General features: G+C 44.5%; 1 protein-coding gene across 1 annotated transcript in view; it reads right to left on the bottom strand.

The window, feature by feature from the left end:
* Window positions 1-19,726: 19,726 nt before the first annotated feature.
* The window catches only part of LOC142142665 (apolipoprotein L3-like), a 52,915-nt gene continuing 46,976 nt past the window's right edge, over window positions 19,727-25,665 (bottom strand). The window contains exon 4 of the mRNA XM_075200525.1: window positions 19,727-20,065. Within this exon, the coding sequence (XP_075056626.1) occupies window positions 19,781-20,065 (285 nt within the window). The 3' untranslated portion in view covers window positions 19,727-19,780. The remainder of the gene's footprint in view (window positions 20,066-25,665) is intronic.

Here is a 25,665-nt window from a genome sequence, read left to right as displayed (position 1 = left end):
TTTTAGACAATTACTTAAGGTCTTCTCTCCCCGTAACGAAATTCCATCACAACACCATTTTACTAAAAAAGCTATTCCTCACCTCTACTAGAAGGTTCATAAAACTGTAATTATTGGGCTACAAAATGCAATTCTACCCACTGTACACTTAACCACAGATATGGACAAGCAGAACTGGGCAAACTTAAGATTATATGATTGTGACAGCCCACTGAGTAGGTGATTTGCTTTCACCAGCAGGGAGAGCAGCAGCATCTACCCAAGAATGTAAATTTTTTCAGAGGCAGGCTACAGTCTGTATCATCTGCTTCATTAAGAAGCATATTTTTAATCATCATATCTTTGTAAGGCACCACAAGGCTCCACAGCACCGTACAGTAGGGAAGACAAGGACATACATAAAACAGGACATACGCAAAGCAAGAACAGACAAGGCAGACAAAATGAATGGAGACATGAAAACAAAGGAGGACCCTGCTCATTAGAGAGCTTACATTCTAAATGAAAGAGGGCACAGATGAAACAAGAGGAGCAAGTGTGGCTCAGAGTGGAGATTGGGATAGTTGTGAGGGTGCATAAATGTGAATAGTGTTATCGAGGATAAGGTCACCTCTAAAAAAGAGGTTTTCAAAGAGCATCTAAAGATTTGAAGGCTGTGGGAAAGTCTGATTGAGCGTGGTAGGGAATTCTATAAGTGGGAGCAGCACGGGAGAAGTCTTGAAAGTGGGAGTGAGAGGTGGTTATCAGAGACGAGACAAGGCGCAGGTCAGTGGTAATACCGCTGACAACCTGTTTCAAAAACTAAGAGATCATTGCAACATGGGTTATCCTGCTTGGACTCTCCTGGGGATATGTGATTTCTGATAACGCCACCAATATTGTTAGTGCATTACAGCAGGGGGAATTCCATCACATTCCCTGTTTTACTCATAGAATCAACTTGGTGGTACAGAACTTTTTAAAAAATGACATGCAGGAGATGCTGTCTGTGTCCCAAAATATTTTGGGGCATTTATCGGCATTCTGCAACAGCATGTAGGAGAATGCAGCAGCTGCAAGAAGAATTGAATTTGAGGGGGAATGTACTTTAGTCCAGCGAAGTAGTCACCTGTGAAGAGAGTGCAGACAATCTTAGCTTGAGTCAAGTGATTCCCCTAATTATACTTTTTGAGAAGCAGCTAGAGCAGTGGTTCCCAAAGGTTTGCAGTTCGCGGCACCCTTAGAGTCTCCATAATTTTTTCAAGGCACCCCTCCAAAATAATTATCGAGCTGTTCTGTTTTAGAAGTAGTTGGGTCAAAAAAACGTAATAAGTATTTAGGTCAGGACAGAAATACTTATTTAGTTGTATGCAAAAATAATACGCATAGATCCAAGAGAAAATAATATTTTTATATATTTTTTTCAATTACATTTCTGTCAAAGAATAATTGACAACTAACTCGCACTGTGACCTCCTTCATCTCCACACACTCTGCCCCCTCTGCATCCAGTCACGCTGCCCCCTCTCACACTGCCATGTCTGCCCTCTCACTCTGCCCTCTCTTAGCGCTGCTCTCTGCCCTCTCTAATGCTGCCCTTCTGCCCTCTCTCACGCTGCCCCTCTGCCCTCTCTCACGCTGCCACCTCTCACTCTGCCCTCCATCACGCTGCCTCCTCTCGCGCTGCCCTCTCTCACGCTACCGCCTCTAACTCTGCCCCTCTGCCCTCTCTCATGCTGTCTCCTCTCACTCTGCCCTCTCTCACGCTGCCTCCTCTCATTCTGCCCTCTCACGCTGTCCCCGCTGCCCCCCTCTCACTCTGCCTCTCTCTCTGCCCCTCTCACTCTGCCCCTCTCACACTGCCACTCTCTCTCTGCCCCTCTCTCTCTGCCACCCTCTCTCACTCTGCCGCCTCTCTGCCCCCTCTCACTCTGCCACTCTCTCTCTGCCACTCTCTGCCCCTTTCTCTATGCCCCTCTCTAAGTCTGCTGCCACTCTGCCCTCCCCCTTCGCCACTCTGCCCCCCCCCCCTCCCCCGCCGCGGCCAGCCATAGGAAAAAAAGAAAAAAAGAAGAAAACCTTACCAATCCGAGCGGCGGTGGGGCCCAGCATCCTCCTCTCTCCCGCAGCTTGTCACTGATTGTCAGGCGTGCTGCAGGAGAAAGGAGGATGCTGGGTCCTGGCAATTTCTGGTTCTCTTAAAGATATTTTGTTTGCCATAACAACAGCATGAATTACATTTTCAGTTACTGGGCATTTTTGCATTCCTGATACAAAGAATCTTGCAGCACCTGTGCCTACTAGAAAGGGTTGCACTTTACTCTGTATAATGAAATTTAATGTAGGTTCTTGAAAGTTACACATTTGCGACACAGGTGTGGCAATAAGTAGTTATTGAGTCGTACTGGTCTTTATCTCCTCCTCCTGCTCATCTGTCGGAGACTTATTCTGAGGAGGTCTGTTTATTTTGGTCTTGTACATTCCCTTGTAAAATTATCACTTTTCTGACAATTATAACAAGTAATTGTAGATTTTTCAGTCTTGATTATTTCCCATACCTTATTGGTATTCTTCCTGTCATTATCATCTGGAACAACTGCTGTGTGTTTGTCTACTTCATCAAATAACTTAGCACTTCTTGTGACTAAAAGAAGTGCAGTAAACAACTAGATTATACCTTTGTATATTGGGTGACAGGTTTTTTATATATATATATATATATAAAAAATTATCTAACTAATTCAGAACATATTCAAGATTATTGTTGTGCCCAGAACATTCCCCCACTATTTGTCTTGTTTCCATATTACTCCATGGGACATGTATGGACCATTTGTATTCAACAACCACCAGAGCCATTTAAGACCAAACAATATATTTATGATATTATATCAAATATGAATCAAAAGAGAAAAAAATGATAGAACGTTAAGTAAAGTGGGAGTGAATGTAGATAGAGGGGATGTGTGCAGGGGTTAAGGAGGGCAAGGTAGAAGTCACTTCGGATATATATGAAACATTTATGGATTTTATAGCTACAACTATATTAATAGATATTTCTTGGCTATGGGACACATACGTTCCTAATGGATAGTCTCACATTCTATTTTGTTCCTATTTTTCCTTGGTAATATGTTTATTATTAATATACTTGGGTTCATTGTCAGATGCCAAATTTACTTTCCAGTATGCTTTTAGACTGTGGGAGGAAACCCACATACTCACAGGAAGAACATACAAACTATAAACAGATAGGACCATAGTTGGAATTGAACACATGGCCCCTGTTACAGATCCTATGGATATTTAGTGGATCCCTTGTAGCTGCCAGATGATATTGCTCATTCAGGGGAGCGGAGTCTAAAGGGTAGGTGGTGTTTGCCAGTGACCCCCGCAAGAGGGTATGGACTTTGCTGCCCCTATCCCGCAGGTCGCGGTCCCCTGGATGAGTGTTGGCAGAGTAGTAGGCAGAGCCTGACACGGAGGAGAGATGACGGCCACTCAATGATAGAATGGTAGCTGAGGTGATGACAGCCAGTACAGAGCAATTGCGGGAGAGTATTGGTACTGTTGTGGTAGATAATAAAGGCAATAGAGGAGAGGCACTATAGCGATCTGGAAATGATAATTCAGCACAGCAGCAGATGAGTCAGTGGTACAACGGCAGTTCAACAGAGGCAATAGTGGGTTAGAATTAGCTGATCCGAGCAGGTGAGTCACTGGTACAGCAGCAGTTCAAATGAAGATGGTAGCAGAGTAGAGCTTAGCTGATCCGAAAATGGTAGCTCAGAGCAACGGCAGGTGAATTACTGGTACAGCGGCAGTTCAGATAGAGACAGTAGTGGAGTTGAACTTAGCTGATCCAAAGATGGTAACTCAGAGCAACAGCAGGTGAATTACTGGTACAGTGGCAGTTCAAAGGGAGTTGGTAGCGGAGTAGAACGTAGCTGATCCGAAGATTGAAACTCAGAGCAACAGCAGGTGAATTACTGATACAGCGGTAGTTCAAATAGAGATGGTAGTGGAATAGAACTTAGCTACTCTGGAGATGGTAACTCAGAGCACGGCTGGAGCGTCACTGGAACAGTGGCAGTTCAAATGGAGGCAGTAGCGGAGTAGAACTAGCTGGTCTGTAGATGGTAACTCAGAGCACGGCAGCAGAGTCAGACCGAAGGGAGCCAGATCCTTACAGAGAGTGAATGAACTCGAAGAACAGGCAACGGACAGGAGGAAGTGGGAGGTTTAAATAGTGCTCCAAAATGCACGGACCAATGGGGAACAAGTAGAAGTTTATGAGAGAGGGGAATGGGCTTGCACATGCGCAAAACAGATGGTAGATGCATATAAAGGTGTGATCAGGATACCAGAATTACCGCTTACAGGAGGAGGGTAACAGCGCCGGTGCCGGTTTGTGGAGCCAGCATGTGACAGTACCCCACTTTTAGAAGTGGCCACCGGACACTTAGCGGTGATCTTGTTTTGAGATCTTTCAAAGCACCTTGGGAACAAACATTTTTCCCGGAGGAGGAGATGGAGAAGGAGAGGTAGCCAGGAGACATTTGGGATCCAGGATGGGATGAGCAAACCGTGGATCAGAATCTAGGGTGCAGTCAAAAGCCTGGAAGAGCGCATTTGTCCTCTTGTTCAAATGACCCTGTTTGAAGGTCACATGGAGATTAAAACAAGAGAAAAAGAGCGAGGATTGAGGCATTCTGCAGTCTGTAGATACAAAAGGTTCTAATGATCTGTAAATATAGTGACCACATGTTGAACTCCCTCCTGGAGATAATGCCATTCGGATAATGCCAGTCTCATAGCCAGTAGTTCTTTGTCGTCTATGATGTAATTCTGCTCGGCAGGTAAGAATTTCCGACAGAAAAAGGCGCAAGGCAGCAAATGGCTGGACGAGGACCGTTGAGAGAGGACAGCTCCAACGCCAATTGAATTGCTGAGGCGCCTACTTCTAAGAAAAAGAGTTGAGAGAGAGTGCAGTGATGGGAGCGACAATGCTGGAGTAGTTTAAGATAAATTGTCAGTAGTAATTAGCAATCCTAGAAAACGCTGGACAGCCTTGAGGGTAGATGGAAGTGGCCAACTTAGGATAGCCTGGACCTTCTCTGGATTCATTCGGAGTCCAGATCCCGAGATGTTGTATTCTAAGAAGGACATGGAGACGGCTTCGAAGGAGCATTTCTCCATCTTACAATATAAGTGATTCTTGTGGAGTCTGGAAAGTACCTCAGCCAAATGTCTCCTATGAGCGTCAAGAGTTTGGGAAAATCGTTCAGATAAACGACCATGTAGGAGTAGAGGAGATCCCTGAATATCTCATTAATGAAGCTTTGAAATACTGCCGGGGCATTAGAGAGGCCGAATGGGCATCACTAGATACTTATAATGACCATCGCGGGTATTTAAGGCGGTTTTCCACTCATCTCCGGACCGGATGCGAATAAGGTTATATGCACCTCGAAGAACTAACTTAGTGAAGATTTTGGCTCCTTTGATTCGATCGAACAATTCCGTAATGAGGGGAATAGGATAACGGTTCTTGATAGTGACCGTGTTAAGCCAGTGATAGTCAATGCAGGGCCGTAATGAACCGTCCTTCTTCTTCACGAAAAAGAAACCTGCACCGGCAGGAGAGACTGAGGGCCTAATAAAGCCCCTTTGTTGATTTTCCTTTACATAGACGCGACCTCTTGGTGGAATCTTCCCTGGGAGTAATTCTATGGGACAATCCCATGGACGATGTAGTGGAAGCACTTCAGCCCGGCCTTGGTCGAAGACATCAGCAAATGCCCTGTAATGAGAAGGCAGAGGGGCTGGAAGGTGTTGAGGTAGATAATGATTGAAGTGGTCTCCCTCTTGTTAGACAATTAGAGTGGCAGTGGGACCCCCAGGCTAGAATCTCAGAGGTGTTCCAGTCTAGCTGAGGGGAGTGTAACTGGAGCCATGGAAGACCTAGAATGATCAGAGCAGTGGTGCAGGGTAACACTATGAATGAAATGCGTTCGGAATGTAGTGCTCCAATAATGAGAGTAAGTGGTTTGGTTTGATGGTGAATCACAATTTCTGGGAGTTGGAAACCATCAATGGCTGGGATGATGACTGGAGACTCTTAAGGGATATGGTGTAGGAATAGACCAGCGAGTTACTAGAGTTTGTGATATAAAATTCCCAGTGTCACCAGAGTCTAGTAGAGCTTGAGACTGATATACAGGGGAGTCATATTGCAAGGAGGCAGAAATGGTGCAAATGGTAGAAGAGGAGGTTTTGCTGGACCCCAACCTGACCTCCCCGGAACAGATCAGGGTTTGGCGTTTCCCGGCCTCTTGTGGCAAGAGCTTAGAAAGTGACTGGAATCCCCTCAATAGATGCACAGCTTGTCTCGGCATCTCTTGTCACATTTCTCAGAAGTCAAGCGGGTCCTTCCGATTTGCATAGGTTCGTCAGTAACAGAGGGGTGCAGCACAGGGCGTGGAGTTGGACTAAGGGCAGAGCATCGGGACTGATCCTTTTCCGAAACCACATAACTACTCTCTTACAGAGGGAGATGATGGCATCCAAGGTGGTAGGTAGCTCATGAGATGCCAACACATCCTTAACGTGATCCGACAAGCCTTGCCAGAAGGCGGCTACTAAGGCATCATTGTTCCAAGATAATTCAGAATATAATGTGCGGAATTCAATAACGTATTGTGCTACGGAGTGGTTCCCTTGGCGCAGTTTGAAGATGCGAGCAGAAGCAGAGGAGACTCAACCGGGTTCATCGATAATCCGGCGAAAGGTAACCAAAAAGGAGGCATAGTTGCTAAGAAGAGGAACATCCCTCTCCTAGAGCGGGGAAGCCCAATCCAGAGCTTGCCCAGCAACAGGTGAATTACTGGTACAGCGGCAGTTCAAATAGAGATAGTAGTGGAGTAGAACTTAGCTGATCCAGAGATGGTAACTCAGAGCACGGCTGGAGAGTCACTGGTCCAGCAGCAGTTCAAATGGAGACAATAGCGGAGTAGAACTACCTGGTTCGTACATGGTAACTCAGGGCACGTCAGGAGTCAGAACGAAGGGAGCCAGATTCTTACAGAGAGTGAATGAACTCGAAGAACAGGCATCAGACAGGAGGAAGTGGGAGGTTTAAATAGTGCTCCAAAATGCCCAGACCAATGGGGAACAAGTAGAAGTTTATGAGACAGGGGAATGGGTTTGCACATGCGCAAAACAGATGGTAGATGCATCCAAAGGTGTGATCAGGATACCAGAATCACCGCTTACAAGAGAAGGGTAACAACGCCGGTGCCCGTCCGTGGGGCGAGCGTTTGACAGCCACAGCACTATGAGGCAGCGATGCTAACCACTGTAACACATCTCTACACTGCATGAACAGAGGAGGGCTGGCAAATATCAGCCCGGGTGGCAAGACTCGACTCAGCAGCCTATATTAAAGGGAAAAAATGCAGGTGGCCCAGTGACTCAGCCCACGGTAGCCCACTATGGGAACGGCCCAGCCTGCCCCTGTGCATGAAGTATCATTTATGTGATTTTACGTTCTATTTTTCATACATTTTAGTGGATACACATATTAGTTAATGTTTTATATTTTATCTTATGATATGTATGTTAAAATCTATAGATTTTATTATTTCTCAAGTTCTGATTTTTATCTGTCAACATTATAATTTATTTTTTATTGTTAAGAGCTTATATTGGCTTTCATTTTCAGACATTTTTAGTCCAGTTTCATGGAGGTTTTTTTCAAAATCAACATGGAATTTGTTAGCATGGCTGCATGACCTCAAAAATAACATAGCCGCCATGGCTATAGCAATCTGCTTTGCAAAAGGATGCTGCAACAAAGGGAGCAAATATGTATCTTAGCAAAACCATATTGCACTGCAATGGGGGCATACTTAAAAAGTGCGGACAGATTTATAAATGGGAGGGGGCGTGTCCTAGCTCAGCTCCACATTGCAGTGTAAAAATAAATCTGTCTAGTATTTGTGTGCTACATGCCAAAATGATATTTCTGTATTAGGGATCCTTGCCGGGTGCGAGAAAAGCGAGTGAACGCGGCTAAAGGAAATACGTTCACCGAGCATTAGAGATCTCTAGCTGTGATTGTAGCAACAGAGTTGGTATATTGTTCAACATGGGTGCTAAGCATACGCTAGAGATGGTCAGTGCACTGCCTAAGGAAGGCCCTATTGGTTCAGCTAGGTTTCTCATGTGTAAGAAATGTGGTGCATACGCAACTGTGTATTGTGACACGTGGGTCGAGATGACCAAAGACTGTGATAGGCCTTTCCCAACAATAGGAAGTTTTAATGCAGAGGTACTAAATACTGTAAAAGATAAAGTATGGTTGATTAAGTCAACGAAAAAGAGAAATAGACATAATGATTGTTTAAAATTGTGGCAAATGGAAGGTAACACGTGGCAGAGCAGCGAATGCAAACCGGAAGTAGGCGTGACGAAAAGCGCGCGCAAGGCGGATGTAACCGTTGAGAAGCGTGGCGAACTCAGCGCAAGCGTGCCCCGCCACCTTATGTGGCGGGAGGGGTAAGTACAGCCATTGTTAAAACTGGAAATAGAAAAATTGCTAAGTTGTATCCTGTTTTAAGCCAGTTTAAATCAAGTGTATCTGAAAATGAAGATGAACCCACTGTGATTTCGGCCATTGCCCATGCCGTTAGTGTACTAGAGGCTCAGCGCAAGTATGAGAAAATGGCTGAGATAAGTGAGAGTAGCGTGATCACTAGGAGTGTGTCACTCACCGGACTGTGAGTGCCATTTCTCCTGTGTTCAGGAACCGTGGCCGTCCGCCATCCTGAGGGTCTGCGCATGTGCAGCCCTTATTAAACCTTCAGTACCTGTTGCTTTTAATTGATTGGATGATCAGGCAACCCTCCTTATTTAAACCACCTGTGATCATTACCTGGTTGCCTGATCTTGGAGTCTCATTCCCCATGAGCCTCTGAAGGTGTTCCTGTGTTTCCTCGTGTATTCAGCTCCAGCTGATTCCTGTTTACTGCGATTGTGGTTTCCAGACCACTTCAACTCTCCTGTGTTCATCGTGCCTGCACTCAGCTGATTCCTATCTGCTACTACTACCGGACTCCAGTCCGCTTTAACTCTCCTGTGTTCAGCGTGTCTGCTCTCCACTGATTCCTATCTGCTACTGCTGCCGGATTCCAGACCGTCTCTACTCTCCTGTGTTCAGCGTGTCTCCTCTCCGCTGCCTTCGCTACTACTACCGGATTCCAGACCGCCTCTACTCTCCCGTGTTCAGCGTGTCTTCTCTCCGCTGCCTCCGCTACTACTGCCGGATACCAGACAATCTTAACTCTCCCGTGTTCATCATGTTTCCAGTTTTACTTACTACTGCTTCCTGAGTATTGCTCCGTTGATACTGGTTACCTGCCGTGTGCTGCACCAACCTGATTACCGCTTCCATCCTCCAGTGGTCTCTCCTCCTGCCGGTGTTCAGCCGTTCACGTATCCCTGCACGTCTCTCTGACAGCCTGCTCTCCTGAACCGCGGTATGCATACTTTCCATTGACTTTGCTTTTGTATTGCATATCCGTCTGGACTGTGTTGTGTTCATCTCCGGAGTCTACTATCCACTGAAGCTATTGTTACCATTGACTTTGTTTCCTATTACCTGGATCGCTATAGTGACTTTGTATACTTCAAGCAGCGCTTGTCAGTTATTATTGTATTGTGGATATCATCGTGGGATCAAGTTCTGTGTGTCCCGTGTATCCTCTGCATTACATTCATCTCCTCGTGCCCCTCCTCACATATATATAGCAGTGGTACAACTTGCTGACGCAGACCACTGACTCCTGTTTCCCTGTGACACCAGTTTCAAGTATCCTCTCACATAAGCAGTGGTACAACTTGCTATACGCAGACCACTGACTTCCCCGTTACCTACTTGCACCTGAAATCCATTCCTTCCTTATAGACAGCGGTACAACTTGCTATACGCAGACCACTGACTCTCACTACCTCCTCGCTACTCCTGGACATTCCTCCTCACTATAGCAGTGGTACAACTTGCTGTACACAGACCACTGACTCTCCTCACGTTTACTTGTCCATCTGGTTCCTCGTGTACATACATCTACTCATTACCAGTTGCTGCTAGTCATAGACTTTCCTTGAGCATTCTCTCACCATCTGCTGATTCTCCTGTTCCGTTGTCACCCTGCTACCAGAGAACCATAGTACCAGCTATATTACTCTGGTAAGAACATCATCTGGTGATATCCTGGGCAAAGACTCCTAGTGCCCGTGACAGAGTGAAAGCGTTCTAAATCTAGAACCAGCAAATCCTGTAGTGTCCCCTATAGTCAGTGTACCAGAGGGTGCGTTCCCAGTCCGCACAATATCAGTTCCCAATGGGAAACCGAATAAGGATGGTGTAGTTCCTTTAAGAAATGTTACAATGCATTGTCCCTGGACTAGATCAGAATTACGTTCCATTATGACTGAATTCCCAGATCCTAGAAAAGAGTTGGCTAAGTGTCAGAAATTTGTTAAAGACTTAGGAAATGCCCACGAACCAACCAATAAGGATTGGCGTGTAGTGTTGAGGGCGTGTCTTCCTCCCAATACTAACATACAAAAATTCATTGAAGATTGTTTGTTGGAGGAAGATGACACCTTGACTGATGAGATTAACCAAAAGAATATAGAACAAATTGTCAAACACTTAGCTATATATTTTCCAGTAGTAGTAAATTTGAGTAAGATTTTCACCATTAAACAAAAGGATAGTGAAACAGCAGCAGATTACTTCACTAGAGCTATAGCAGCGATAACACGGTTTACTGGGATATCCAACATAAGTGAGGACCCACATCACAGAGAGGTAGCTGTAGGGGTACTGATGGATGGCCTTAGAGAAAATTTAAAGACGAGAGTACAAACCACATTACCTAATTGGAGAGGCGTCACGGTAGACTCTCTTAGGGAGTCTGCTGTGGAGCATGACAAAAACCTTTTTAGAAAAAGGGAGGAGAAAAGTGATAGGTTAATGACGGTAAGTATACAGGCTCTAGAAAGGGTGCATACACGACCACCAGCATACAACCCATATAACAAGAAACCTAAAGTGATCAGGTGTTTCAACTGTAACGAGGAAGGACATTACATGAGAGATTGTAAAAAAGAAAGACTCAATACACAGAAGGGTGGGTCACATAGATATCCTCCAAGGAGGGATTCACATAGACTAGAAGACTCACATCTACCCGCGCATATTACAGCAGAAAATGCTGCGCGGGAAATCAATAGTCGGCGCTAGGGGTCTGGTCATACCTGTAGTCTACAGCCAGTGAGGTTAACTGAGAGTCAGAGTGAAGAACCAAAAATGATAATTGACATAGCTGGTAGGAAACAAACTTTTCTTGTAGATACAGGGGCGGCCCGATCTGTGATAACCTCTCCTTTCAATCTACAGGTGACCAGTAAAACCATTCCAGCTATGGGGGTAACGGGAAAAGTGTTACATTATCCTCTAACTAAACCCGCGGAAGTTACTATCGGGCCTCTGCATACTAAGCATTCGTTTCTCTTGGCTGCAGCGGCTCCTACTAACTTGCTAGGGAGAGACTTGTTATGTAAAATGGGATGTGTCATATACTGTACTTCTGATGGTGTGTTCTTAGATATACAGGAGAAGGTCGCACATGAGGTACAGGATATATTGGACACCCCTCAAAGGTTAATGTTACACTCTCCTGTGTTAGAACAAAGTCCATCTCAAGTAAAGGGGATGTTGCTGGAAATACCAGGTTCCCTATGGACCAGAGATGGACAGGACACTGGACTGATGGCAAACGTAGCCCCTGTCATGGTCAATCTAAAAAGTGGTAGGATAGCTCCAAAAATCCCACAGTATCCATTAAAACCGGAGGTGGAACTAGGGGTATATCCTGTTATTGAGAGGCTGTTACAACAAGGGATTTTAATTCGTACAGCCAGTACAGCAAATAGTCCCATTTTCCCTGTGAAGAAGAATGGGGGGAGGGGCTATAGATTAGTCCAGGACTTAAGGGGAATTAATAAAGTTGTTGAGAGCCAATTCCCCATAGTGCCGAATCCAGCTGTCATCCTCATGCAGATTCCACCGTCTGCCAGTCATTTTACTGTCATTGATCTATGTTCTGCTTTCTTCTCAGTCCCTCTTCACCCTGACTGCCAATACCTTTTTGCATTCTCCTACAGGGGAGTGCAATACACATGGACCAGACTACCCCAGGGGTTCATTGACAGCCCCAGTATTTTCTCCAAAGCCTTACATGACTGTTTGCAATCCTTTCAACCCCACAATGGGTCTGTTCTAATTCAATATGTGGACGATTTGTTGTTGTGCTCTGATTCTTTTATGTCATGTTTACATGATACTAAATTGTTGTTGCTTCATCTTTCACAAACAGGGCACAAGGTGGCAAAGGATAAATTACAGCCATGTCAGACTAAGGTCAAATACTTAGGACTCTGCCTCACTAAGGGGCTAAGACACCTGACAACCGACAGAATTGAGGCAATACAACACATGACTCTGCCGCAGAGCCAGAAGCAGATTCGTACTTTCTTAGGGATGTGTGGATACTGTAGATCCTGGATCCCAGGTTTTTCTATTCTGGCATTACCATTGCAGGAGCTAGTCTCTTCCTCAAAACCAGAACGTGTTGTACACACAGAAGAGTCAGAGCAAGCGTTCTTTAATCTTAAAGATAGTCTGACTAGAGCACCTGCATTGGGAATACCTGATTATGAAAAGCCTTTTGAGCTATTTTGTACAGAAGCTGATGGTTGTGCAGCAGGTGTCCTCGCACAGAAACATGGTGAAGCTAGCAGACCGGTAGCATACTACAGTGCACAATTGGACAATGTGGCAAGATCACTCCCAACATGTCTCAGAAGTGTAGCAGCAACGGCTCTTCTGGTGAGTAAGAGCGAGGACGTAGTATTAGGACACAATTCAACAATATATACACCCCATGCTGTATCAGCTCTGTTAAATTCAGCCCAAACCAGACATGTTTCTTCAGCTAGATTCACAAAGTGGGAACTAGCCCTGATGGCACCCTCAAACATCACCATCAAACGATGTAGCACCTTAAATCCAGCTACATACCTTCCGTATGTGTCTCTAGAGACACAAAGGGTGGGAGGTGAGGAGACCCTGGTTGATGATGAGTTAGGCAAGAATATTGACACGCATGACTGTATGGAACACCTGAATCAGACCTTTACTGCAAGGCCCGACATACGTGACACCCCCTTAGAAAATGTAGATTTTACGTTTTATACAGACGGAACTTGCCATAGACAGACAGAGACAGGAGAGCTATGTACTGGTTACGCTGTCGTAGACGACCAGGATGTGGTAGAAGCTGAACCCCTTGGTCCACCTCACTCAGCCAAGGTGGCGGAACTGGTAGCACTAAGGAGAGCGTGTGAATTGGCAGAGGGCAAATCAGCCAATATATATACTGACTCTAGGTACGCCTTCGGGGTAGTGCACGATTTTGGGGCCCTTTGGTGTCTTAGAAACTTTATGACAGCAGCAGGTACACCAGTGGCACACTCACAACACATAAAAGCACTTCTGACAGCGATACAGTTACCCAGAACAGCAGCCGTCATAAAGTGCAAAGCCCATACCTTTGAAGAAGACCCAGTGTCATTGGGCAACAACAGGGCAGACGAAGCTGCTAAATGGGCAGCAGGGCAACCTATGACTGTATCGACCGAGACTATGATGGTTTTTCAGACATTAGACATGCAGAAATTAATTGAAATGCAAGATTTGTGTTCCCTGCAGGAAAAGGCGGTCTGGAAGGCGAAGGGGTGTGGTCAAGAGTCCTCAGGACTCTGGAGGGATGGACAAGGTAAGCCTGTAGCTCCCCGAACATACTATCCAAGCCTGGCTGAAGCAGCACACGGCCTGACTCACCTGGGTAAAGAAGGTATGTGCAAACTGGTGAGAGCATACTGGTGTACTCCCGGATTTTCCTCTCAGGCTGGTAAGAAAGCAATGTCATGTCTTACTTGTTTGAGGAAAAATGTTGGGAAAACTATTCCAACTGAGCCATCCCACATCCCTCCTACAGACGGACCTTTCCAGGTAATACAAATTGACTATATCCAATTACCACCATGCAGGAATCTAAAGTATGTGTTAGTGTGTATTGATGTTTTTTCCGGTTGGGTAGAAGCATATCCGGCAGCCACTAATACTGCTGTGTTCACTGCCAAGAAAATTGTACAAGACTTTGTGTGTAGGTTCGGTATCCCTAGAATCATTATACGTGATAGGGGTACCCATTTTACTGGTGATATCTTCCAAAACATGTGCAAACTTATGGGAATCGGTAGCAGACTTCACACCCCTTACCGACCACAAGCCAGTGGTAAAGTTGAGAGAGTAAACGGTACTATAAAGAACAAGCTGGGTAAGATAATGGCTGAAACTGGGTTGGCATGGCCTGAGGCTTTGCCGTTGGTCCTCCATAGCATTCGAACCACTCCTAGACCTTATCTTAATCTGTCCCCCTTTGAGATACTGTTCGGACGACAACCTCATTTGATCGTGAGTCCACAAGATGACTTGAAGTGTAATAATGAAGTGACTGTACAATATCTTATAAGAATGAGTAGACAGCTAAAACAACAACAACAAAAACTAAAAATGCTGTCACCTGGTATGCCAGAAACGAACTGTCATGATGTTGAACCTGGAGACTATGTTATGATCCGCAATTTCTTACGTTCAGGTTGTTTAACAGACCGTTGGGAAGGCCCGTACCAAGTGCTGCTGACCAGTACTACATCACTGAAGGTTGCAGAGAAAGACACTTGGGTCTATTCCACCCACTGCAGGAGAGTCCATAATCCGGAGAAAGTGCAAGATAAAACTGAGACCGACGACATAGAGCTGTCACTTGTGAGCCTGTTACGGGAGACCTAAAACCTGCAGTCGAGACACCTGAACCAGAGACGTTGCCTCAGAACTATCTTTCCAGCGATGGAGTGGCGGTTTTTGTTTTTCTTTTGTTCCAGGATTTTCCTTGTTTTTACTCTTTCTAGGACATTCTATTTTTGTGAAGGAGGATGGAGGACGGAGGAGAGTTCTGGGAGTGATACGGATGAAATGGAGGCCGAAGAAAAGTTAATAGACTACTCAGAGCAGCCCATTATCAAACTTGGTCCAGGGGTTATGAAAAGGTCTGCTAGCTCAGGAACTCGGAGGCAGTGTGAGGGGCTATTGTCTGATGAGTATTGTATCTGCAAGTTCTGCGACTCCCTAGTTGAAGAGAGATGCATCCAACGATGCCAGTCCCCCAGTACTCTGAATATAGGCGGGCATCCTTTGGAGGATTATCACTCCCTGGTGGGTAAGATGCTAAACCAAACCGAGTGTTGGGTGTGCTCTCATGTGCCTCAAGGACAGCATAATATAGGACTAGTGCCATTCCCTCTAAACATATCTGAAATACTCGAATTGAGGGGTGGGAGGCCCATAGAAGGGAGGTACAATAACACTAGGTCCCCTAGTCTGATGCTTCGACAATACTCCATAGGCAGATCTTTGCTGTGCCTAAACATATCTAATGCAAAGCGCCTGGAGAATTGTGAGGCTGACCTATCAGATCAGACAATGGCTCGCCACACTCATTTTAGAGGGAGATTCACAAGGTCACTACTAGGCAGGAATGTTAATGGAGGTCACAAATTAGGGCGTATAACCAAACATAAGAAGGTATCCATTGGAAAAGTCTCTACAGATAAATGTAAAATTGTCATTAATGCCGACACGTGTCTAGAACAAATGGGGACACTGGGCATTGGTAGTTTTATCAAAACTCTGTGTGATATAATTCATGGGCATACTGCTCCTTATGTTCTCCCTGATGATGTGTATTTTGTTTGTGGGAGGAAAGCTTATTCCTGGGTGACTCCGAGTTCCAAGGGCTTGTGTTTCTTAGCTAAACTGGTTCCTGAAATTATGACTATTACTCATGAAGAAATGGTTGGTATTCACAAGACTACATCACCACCATACATACACACACAGTATGAACACCGTGGCAAGAGAAATATGATTCCTGGTGAGGAACCCATAGCTACAAAATTGATTAGTGAAACTGCTGGTTTCCAAGTTATGGTTGCTCTAGATCTCACCAGGACCGCTCGGGGAACATTAAACTTTAAATATATCCAAGACCTAGCTAAATTAATAGATAATATCACCGAGATATACGATGACACTTTCAGGTATACTGGAAGGGAGATACAAGCGTACAAGAAGGAGTTGGTGCAACATAGACTGGTACTAAATTATCTCACCTCTATTACTGGTGGGTACTGTGTGACACTGGCCACCCAGTTCGGTGTCAAATGTTGCACGTACATTACTAATAATACTGATGACCCTAAAGAGGTTATAGACCGGAAGATGGATGAAATTCTGCAGCTGAAATGGGAATTTTCGAAAGAGTCACAATTCTTCGTTATATGAGGTTGGGGAAAAAGTGGCGGGTTGGTTCTCGTGGTTGAACCCTGTGAAATGGTTCTCCGGTCTGGGGGAGTGGGTACAGGAAATGGTTGCTAGTGTAGGTAAGTCCTTCTCCTTATACTGGGTGTCATCTTAGCAATTGGTTTAGTTGTCAAATGTGTTCCTACTGTGTTGAAGTGTGGAAAACGGTCTCATAGGAGTAACACTGAGAAAGAGACTGAAAGGGTGGTACCAGATACCGAGATCATGGTCTGTGAAGAAGTATTGTATAATCCTGAACTTGAAACGGTGATTGGGTGATAGTTTATTACACTATCAAAGGGTGGAGCTGTCGAAGTCAGCAAATTGGATAAAGTCATTTCAATTAAAGTCTAGCAAACTTGGTTGTCTTTGTCTGAAAAGATGCGTACGGTACGCTATGACGTACAAGGGCACGCTACGGCGTGAAAGGGTGTACGCATCCACTACACGTGGCAGCAACAGTAATTGGTCTTTTACCATACATTCGCACAAACACGCATACTTATAAAATAGTACACATTAATGGTAGTTGCAACACATAGTCAGTTATGTCGAAATATAGTAGTATTTATATGTTATATCAGAGTTACATGCATATTAGTGAAATACACGGAACGGGTTGAAGGATTAACATCATGAGTGGTATCATAATGAACCTTGTTACATATCCTACTGTTTGGTTCACTCTGTGAGGGAATCGCAGAGTGCATACACAAGTTATGAATGATAGGGAATTATGAACTACTTAAGACTAAGGAATCTTGGCGGGAAGAGCAGAGCATACTCCCTGCAGAGATGACGCCCTCCTTTGGATTCCTTAGGATGAACCAGCCAATGATTGACAACCCCTTGGACATTCCTGAGACCTGGACCAATAGATGCAAGCTATACCATCTTCATTGTATTACTGTATTTGATTGTGTATATAAGCAGCAGCTTGTGATCCAGCATGCAGACATCTTGTCCCCAGACTTCAGGATTGAATGACTGCACTGGATCCAGAGCGCCTGCGATAAGTAACGGCTGTATTTACTATTACTTCGCTTGAGCATATTATTCTACTTATTGCGAATAAATCTTTGTGCTTTGGAAACACAAATCGAGGTTCGACAATCGTTATTGGTTAGCGACAATACGCACATAACACGCTATATAAATAATTGATGATGATGATGATGATGAATCGCACCATTGTGCAGAAATGGTGGGGCCATGAGGATGCAAACTGCATTGTCACATTGCCTGAGCTTGCCACTTGGACCAAAAAAGTAGGCAAGTATGCTTTAACGTGACATTTTTAATTTTACACCTAAAGCATAGAAAATGTCTCACAAGGTGTCTGCATGGCTGCACTTTAAAAATGTTGAAAGGGTGTGTGCATTTGTCTCACATAGCTGACAAATACCAATGTTTTATGAAGGAACAAAAGAGAAGAAATGTGTGTGCATATAGGGCACTCGATGACTCCACACATTATATTTTAGCTTTGAGCTAAGAACCTCAATGATTATTTGGTGCATAGTTTTTTGTCCCCTGAGAAAACTATCTGTTTTTTCATGTAGCACACAAATACTTGATAGCTTATTTGTACACTGAAATTTAAAGTTGATATTCGTGTGCTACATGAAAAACACCCAGTATTTAACTTTTGTGCAAAATAGAAAACTAGTTTGCACCCCTTGCACTGTAACATGGTTTTGTCCAGGAGACTACTTACTCAATTGTTTTGCTTAACTTTCCTTAATGAATCAGGCCCAGTGTTCTCGGGCATGTCGCAGTTATTGGATGAATGATTAGAATAGTGTGTGTGTGTGTGTGTGTGTGTGTGTGTGTGTGTGTGTGTGTGTGTGTGTATTCTCTGAGGCTCAATCCATATAGATATTTATTTCACATGATCATGATTTTTCCATATGGCTCATGGCTATAACTTTCTGATATTAGGACTGATTCAGTTATACCAGTGGTTCCCAAACTTTTTCAGTTCGCGGCACCCTTAGAGTCTCCAAATTTTTTCAAGGCACCACTCCAAAATAATTACTGAGCAGTCCTCTGTCATGCTGTCCCCCTCCTCTGCTCTCTGTCCTCCTCCTCTGCCCTCTGTCCCCCTCCTCTGCTCTCTGTCACGCTGTCCCCCTCCTCTGCCCTCTGTCCCCCTCCTCTGCTCTCTGTCCCCCTCCTCTGCCCTCTGTCCCCATTCTCTGCTCCCTGACCCCCTCCTCTGCTCTCTGTCCTCCTCCTCTGTCCCCCTCCTCTGCCCTCTGTCCCCCTCCTCTGCCCCCCTCCTCTGCTCTCTGTCCCCCTCCTCTGCTCTCTGTCCTCCACCTCTGCTCTCCTCCTCTGCTCTCTGTCCCCCTCCTCTGCCCTCTGTCCCCCTCCTCTGCTCTCTGTCCTCCTCCTCTGCCCTCTGTCCCCCTCCGCCCTCTGTCCCCCTCCTCTGCTCTCTGTCCTCCTCCTCTGCCCTCTGTCCCCCTCCTCTGCTCTCTGTCCTCCTCCTCTGCTCTCTGTCCTCCTCCTCTGCCCTCTGTCCCCCTCATCTGCCCTCCTCTTCTGCTCTCTGTCCCCCTCCTCTGCCACGATCCTGCTCACTCTGCCCCGCGCCAAGCACCAGCCATAGAAAAAAGAAAGAAACTTACCAATCCGCGCGGCGCCGGGACCCAGCAGCCTCCTCTCTCCCGCAGCTGTCACTGACGTCATTCAGTGACAGCTGCGGGAGAGAAGAGGCTGCTGGGTCCCGGCGCCGCGTGGATTGGTAATTTTCTGTTTTCTTTCTTTTTTCTATGGCTGGCCCGCGGCACCCCAGTGACAGCGGCACGGCACCCCTGGGAGCCGCGGCGCACACTTTGGGAACCATCGACCTAGTCATTAAATAACGTCACTGCCTACTGGGGTGAGAAAATCATTTATTGTCAACTGCATACAGTGTTATGACCTGCTCCAATAATTCATTATTATGAGATAGTTTCTGAGTTTGGAAAGTACTATGCAGGAAAATTATTGGCGTTGAATTGCTGTTTTAAATTTACTTACAATCTCTGTAGCATAGACTATTATAATAATAAAATCACATAGTAAGATTTTAGCAGCTAGAAAAATAATTGGTACAGTGATTATTAAAGTGTCACATTACAGTTGATGAAAATCTCAGATATATTAAGCATGACCAAGAAATATGATACATATAATATATGTATTTTGAATGTAAATGTATATATCCTTCTTGGAAGTGAACCATTCATGTTTTTCTGCTTAGAAATCTTGTAAGACCACCTGCAGCTTTTTATCTTCCTTTTGCATATCATCATGTTTTTTTTGTAGGTTGTGGACAATTTTTCTTATCTCAGCAGCTGCCTCTGTCTTAGCACCTTTGTGCAGATCTATAGCTCCCTTTACCACAAAAGCAGCATCAACCAATATGAACAGTGCAGCAAAAACACCAGAAACAACTCTGGCTACCCGAGCCCCCTGAGCTAATAACTCGACCCCTCTAGCTGTAGCTGCAGATATTCTGCCCAGCTGAGCCAATCTACTTATCTCTACTGCCATGAATTAGAGATGGGCGGGTCCGGTTCTCCGAGAACCGAACCCACCCGAACTTTGGGTATCCGAGTACCGAGCTGAGCAGCTCGGTACTCTCCCGCCCATTCCGAATCCAAATCGAGGCCGAACGTCATTGTGACGTCGTCGGATCTCGGGACTCGGTTCTCGCGATACTTCAACTTTATAAATACACGCCTCCACAGCAATCCATCGCCATTTGACAGAGGGAGAGAGCAGGGTGTAGTCATAGGCTAATTAGAGCAGGGACAGAGAATACAATATTGTTCTTGCAATTGCTCTAACCAAAATCGCTAGTGCAGAGAGGAGGATAGAGGTTTATTATTTTTTCTTCATATTTGGCACTCCCCAGCGCTTTTGGGGTGTCCCCCATAATTGTGCATTAATATTTCTGGCTGTCAAAAGTCATATCTGTCAGCAGTATCTACTAAATAATTTGTAGCACACCTCAGTGTTTTTGGGGTGTCCTCCCTAATTGTGCATTAATATTTCTGGCTGTCAAAAGTCATATCTGTCAGCAGTATCTACTCAATAATTTTTAGCACTCCTCAGTGTTTTTGGGGTGTCCTCCCTAATTGTGCATTAATATTTCTGGCTGTCAAAAGTCATATCTGTCAGCAGTATCTACTCAATAATTTTTAGCACTCCTCAGTGTTTTTGGGGTGTCCTCCCTAATTGTGCATTAATATTTCTGGCTGTCAAAAGTCATATCTGTCAGCAGTATCTACTAAATAATTTTTAGCACTCCTCAGTGTTTTTGGGGTGTCCTCCCTAATTGTGCATTAATATTTCTGGCTGTCAAAAGTCATATCTGTCAGCAGTATCTACTCAATAATTTTTAGCACTCCTCAGTGTTTTTGGGGTGTCCTCCCTAATTGTGCATTAATATTTCTGGCTGTCAAAAGTCATATCTGTCAGCAGTATCTACTCAATAATTTTTAGCACTCCTCAGTGTTTTTGGGGTGTCCTCCCTAATTGTGCATTAATATTTCTGGCTGTCAAAAGTCATATCTGTCAGCAGTATCTACTCAATAATTTTTAGCACTCCTCAGTGTTTTTGGGGTGTCCTCCCTAATTGTGCATTAATATTTCTGGCTGTCAAAAGTCATATCTGTCAGCAGTATCTACTCAATAATTTTTAGCACTCCTCAGTGTTTTTGGGGTGTCCTCCCTAATTGTGCATTAATATTTCTGGCTGTCAAAAGTCATATCTGTCAGCAGTATCTACTCAATAATTTTTAGCACTCCTCAGTGTTTTTGGGGTGTCCTCCCTAATTGTGCATTAATATTTCTGGCTGTCAAAAGTCATATCTGTCAGCAGTATCTACTCAATAATTTTTAGCACTCCTCAGTGTTTTTGGGGTGTCCTCCCTAATTGTGCATTAATATTTCTGGCTGTCAAAAGTCATATCTGTCAGCAGTATCTACTCAATAATTTTTAGCACTCCTCAGTGTTTTTGGGGTGTCCTCCCTAATTGTGCATTAATATTTCTGGCTGTCAAAAGTCATATCTGTCAGCAGTATCTACTCAATAATTTTTAGCACTCCTCAGTGTTTTTGGGGTGTCCTCCCTAATTGTGCATTAATATTTCTGGCTGTCAAAAGTCATATCTGTCAGCAGTATCTACTCAATAATTTTTAGCACTCCTCAGTGTTTTTGGGGTGTCCTCCCTAATTGTGCATTAATATTTCTGGCTGTCAAAAGTCATATCTGTCAGCAGTATCTACTCAATAATTTTTAGCACTCCTCAGTGTTTTTGGGGTGTCCTCCCTAATTGTGCATTAATATTTCTGGCTGTCAAAAGTCATATCTGTCAGCAGTATCTACTCAATAATTTTTAGCACTCCTCAGTGTTTTTGGGGTGTCCTCCCTAATTGTGCATTAATATTTCTGGCTGTCAAAAGTCATATCTGTCAGCAGTATCTACTCAATAATTTTTAGCACTCCTCAGTGTTTTTGGGGTGTCCTCCCTAATTGTGCATTAATATTTCTGGCTGTCAAAAGTCATATCTGTCAGCAGTATCTACTCAATAATTTTTAGCACTCCTCAGTGTTTTTGGGGTGTCCTCCCTAATTGTGCATTAATATTTCTGGCTGTCAAAAGTCATATCTGTCAGCAGTATCTACTCAATAATTTTTAGCACTCCTCAGTGTTTTTGGGGTGTCCTCCCTAATTGTGCATTAATATTTCTGGCTGTCAAAAGTCATAACTGTCAGCAGAATCTACTAAATAATTTTTAGCACTCCCCAGTGGTTTGCGCTCAGAATGGATTCAAAGCAGTCCACATATGATCTAAATGAGCAACCAGGTTCTGTCACCAGTCCTGATGTTAGTGTTCCCAGTACGTCATCTGGCCAAGGCGATGTCAAACAACAGAGTGTTTTCAAATTAGTGCAAAAAACAAAAACCAAAAAAAAATTTACTGTATTGAAGCGAAAAAGAAGTGTAACTGAGCAAAAGTTAAGTGACGATAAAAAAAAAAAATTGCAAGCATGCCATTCTACACACGCAGTGGCAAAGAGAGAATGAGGCCTTCACCTTTGGCTATTAGTGGCAGATCCCAAAAAGTTACCCAGGCTACAATTGGTGCACAACTACTGTTACGCGTCAAAGCTGAGCTGCAAGATAACAGTAAGGCATTACAGGAGAATATTTGCTCTGATTCACAAATGACAACAATCCCTGTGGAGAGTCCATCCAACAGTGGGATGTCTAATCGTGAGCATTCTGCTGATGTGTGCCTTAATAGCCCGAGTGTAGCCGGTGATACCCAAATTGAGGATGCCACTTTGGAATTAGAAGAGGATGAGGGGGAGATTTGTGTAGGCGACGAGGGCGCTAATGAGGATGTTGATGAGGATGAGGTTGTTTGTGTAAGTCCTGCACCAGTGGCAGCAGTTCTGGCACGTGACAAGAAAAAGGCCATTGTCATGCCTGGGCATAAAACAAAAAAATCCACTTCTTATGTGTGGAATTATTTCTACCCAAATCCAGACAACAATTGTATAGCCATTTGTAGTGTATGTGAAGCCACAGTCAGTCGAGGGAGGGACCTTAACCATCTTGGAACCTCGTCTATGTTACGCCATTTAACGAGAGTTCATGGCAAAGTGTTGGGAAAAGCTGAAAGTTCTTCCCAAAAGAATACAAGCACTCCCTCATCAGCTAAGACCCTCCGCTCACCGACATACCGACGGCTACAAAATACACCCACCACACCATCCTCATCAATATCCTCAGTAGCGCTCGGAGTTAGCCCGGCATCCCACTTAAGGCTGGATGACTCCGGCACTATTATTGATTCCTCTGAAGAAAGCGTTAGTCCTGCTGCTGCTGTTGCTGCTGCTGGGGGTGAATCGTCATCCCAGAGGCAGGTGAATAAAATGAGCAGTCCTACATTTCAGCAATTAACTGTGAAACAATCATTTGCGAGGGGAAGCAAATATGACAGCAGTCACCCAGTCGCCAAGCGAATCACAGACGCCATGGCTGCAATGTTAGTGTTAGATCTGCGTCCAATCTCCACAATAAACGCAGCTGGTTTTTCACAGTTAATTGAGGTTTTGTGTCCGCGTTACAGAATTCCATCGCGACACCATTTCTCCCGTAAAGCTATTCCACAACTATACCAAAAAGTGTGTAAAAATGTAGAGATTGCGCTGAAAAATGCCATTCTGCCCACTGTTCACTTAACCACAGATATGTGGACAAGTGGAAGTGGCCAAACCAAAGACTATATGACTGTGACAGCCCACTGGGTTGGTCATTCACCTTCACCAGCAGGAACAGCAGCAGCATGTACACCACTACGTAACATTTGTCACAGGCAGGCCACTCTTTGTATCACCGGCTTCACTAACAGGCATACGGCTGACAATTTGTTACGCAAACTGAGAGATGTGATTGATGCATGGCTTATACCACTCGGACTCTCCCCAGGGTATGTCATTTCAGATAACGCCAACAATATAGTGCGAGCATTACAGCTGGGTGATTTCCAACATATTCCCTGTTTTGCTCACACCATCAACTTGGTGGTGCAGAGCTTCCTACGAAATAACCGTGAGGTGCAGGAGATGCTTTCGGTGGCCCGTAAAATTTCAGGCCATTTCAGGCATTCAGCCACAGCATGTAGGAGATTACAGCAGCTCCAAGAGCAGTTTAACTTGCCCTGCCACCAACTTAAGCAAGAGGTGGTAACTCGGTGGAATTCCACCCTGTACATGCTTCAGAGGATGGAGGAACAGCGCAAAGCCATCCAAGCATATTGCACAAGTCATGACATTGGGAAAGGAGGGGGGATGTATTTCACTCTTGCACAGTGGGGAATCCTTTCAGTGCTGTGCAAGGTGCTGAAACCATTTGAAGTTGTGACATGTGAGGTCAGTGCAGACTCTGCTAGTTTGAGCCAAGTCATTCCTTTAATTAGACTATTGGAAAAGCAGCTTGAGAAAATGAAGGAGGAGCTGAAAGCAAGCAATTCAGCAAAGTATGTTGGCCTTGTCGATCAAGTACTTAATTCGCTTCACAATGATCCTCGAGTTATTAAGATCTTGAACTCGGATCAGTACGTTTTGGCCACTGTGCTTGATCCAAGGTTTAAAACCTACATTGAGTCTTTACTTGTAAATGAGCGAGATGTGAACTTTTGCAAGGAGCTATTGCTCAGCAAGTTGGCCGCTGAACTGGGCCTCGGCTTGACGACGTGTCCTCCTTCACTTTCTCAAGCTGTTGCTCGTAAAAAATTAAATTTCCAAAAAAGAAGCAGGGAAGACACAGGGGGCAGACGAGAACAATTTAACATCTGGGCTGGTTTGAAGGATTTTTCAAAAAAATGTGTCACTTTGCCCATAACTCCATCCAATATGAGTATAAACATGCAAAGGATGGTGGAGGATTACTTTCAAGAGGTAGTTGATATGGAAATGTCAGACAGTCCCTTTCCTTACTGGGAAGAAAAGCAGGCCATTTGGAAACCCATGTACAAACTTGCTTTGCAATACCTAAGCTGCCCACCCTCCAGTGTGTACTCTGAACGAGTGTTCAGCACAGCAGGGAACTTAGTCAGTGATCGCCGTAGAAGGTTACTTCCCAAAAATGTGGAGAAAATGATGTTTATAAAAATGAACTACATCTTCCACGAGGAAGGCCTTCACCATCCAAGACATCCAAGCACTGACTGTTCTCTAATGGCGGATTCAAGCGGCGATGAATTGATAGTCTGTGATGATGACGTACACACTGATGAGGGTGAGGATGAAGCTGAAGATGATGCCGATAACATCTTTTTAAAACTTTCTATGTAAGTGTAGGGTGCAATCTACCCCCAAAGAGGAAAGGGACTTGTGGCATTTCCATATCACATACCATCTTGAAAGGCTGCTGTTAGGGCAATTTATCCTTAAGGGTAGGGTGTCATAGACAGAGTGACCCTAAACTGGCTTTGTCCATTTTTCATAATATTGTACAGTCTATAATGGCTGAATTTTTTAGTATTTTATACAAGTGGAGGGGGGCCTAGAGAGACAGAAACCAAACTGGCTTTCTCCATGTCAATTAATATTGTACAGTCTA

The sequence above is a fragment of the Mixophyes fleayi genome, chromosome 3 (genome assembly GCF_038048845.1).
Source record: "Mixophyes fleayi isolate aMixFle1 chromosome 3, aMixFle1.hap1, whole genome shotgun sequence".
Taxonomy (NCBI): Eukaryota; Metazoa; Chordata; class Amphibia; order Anura; family Limnodynastidae; genus Mixophyes; species Mixophyes fleayi.
The sequence above is the reverse complement of the archived record's forward strand: the minus strand, read 5'-3'. Positions and strand labels throughout refer to the sequence as shown.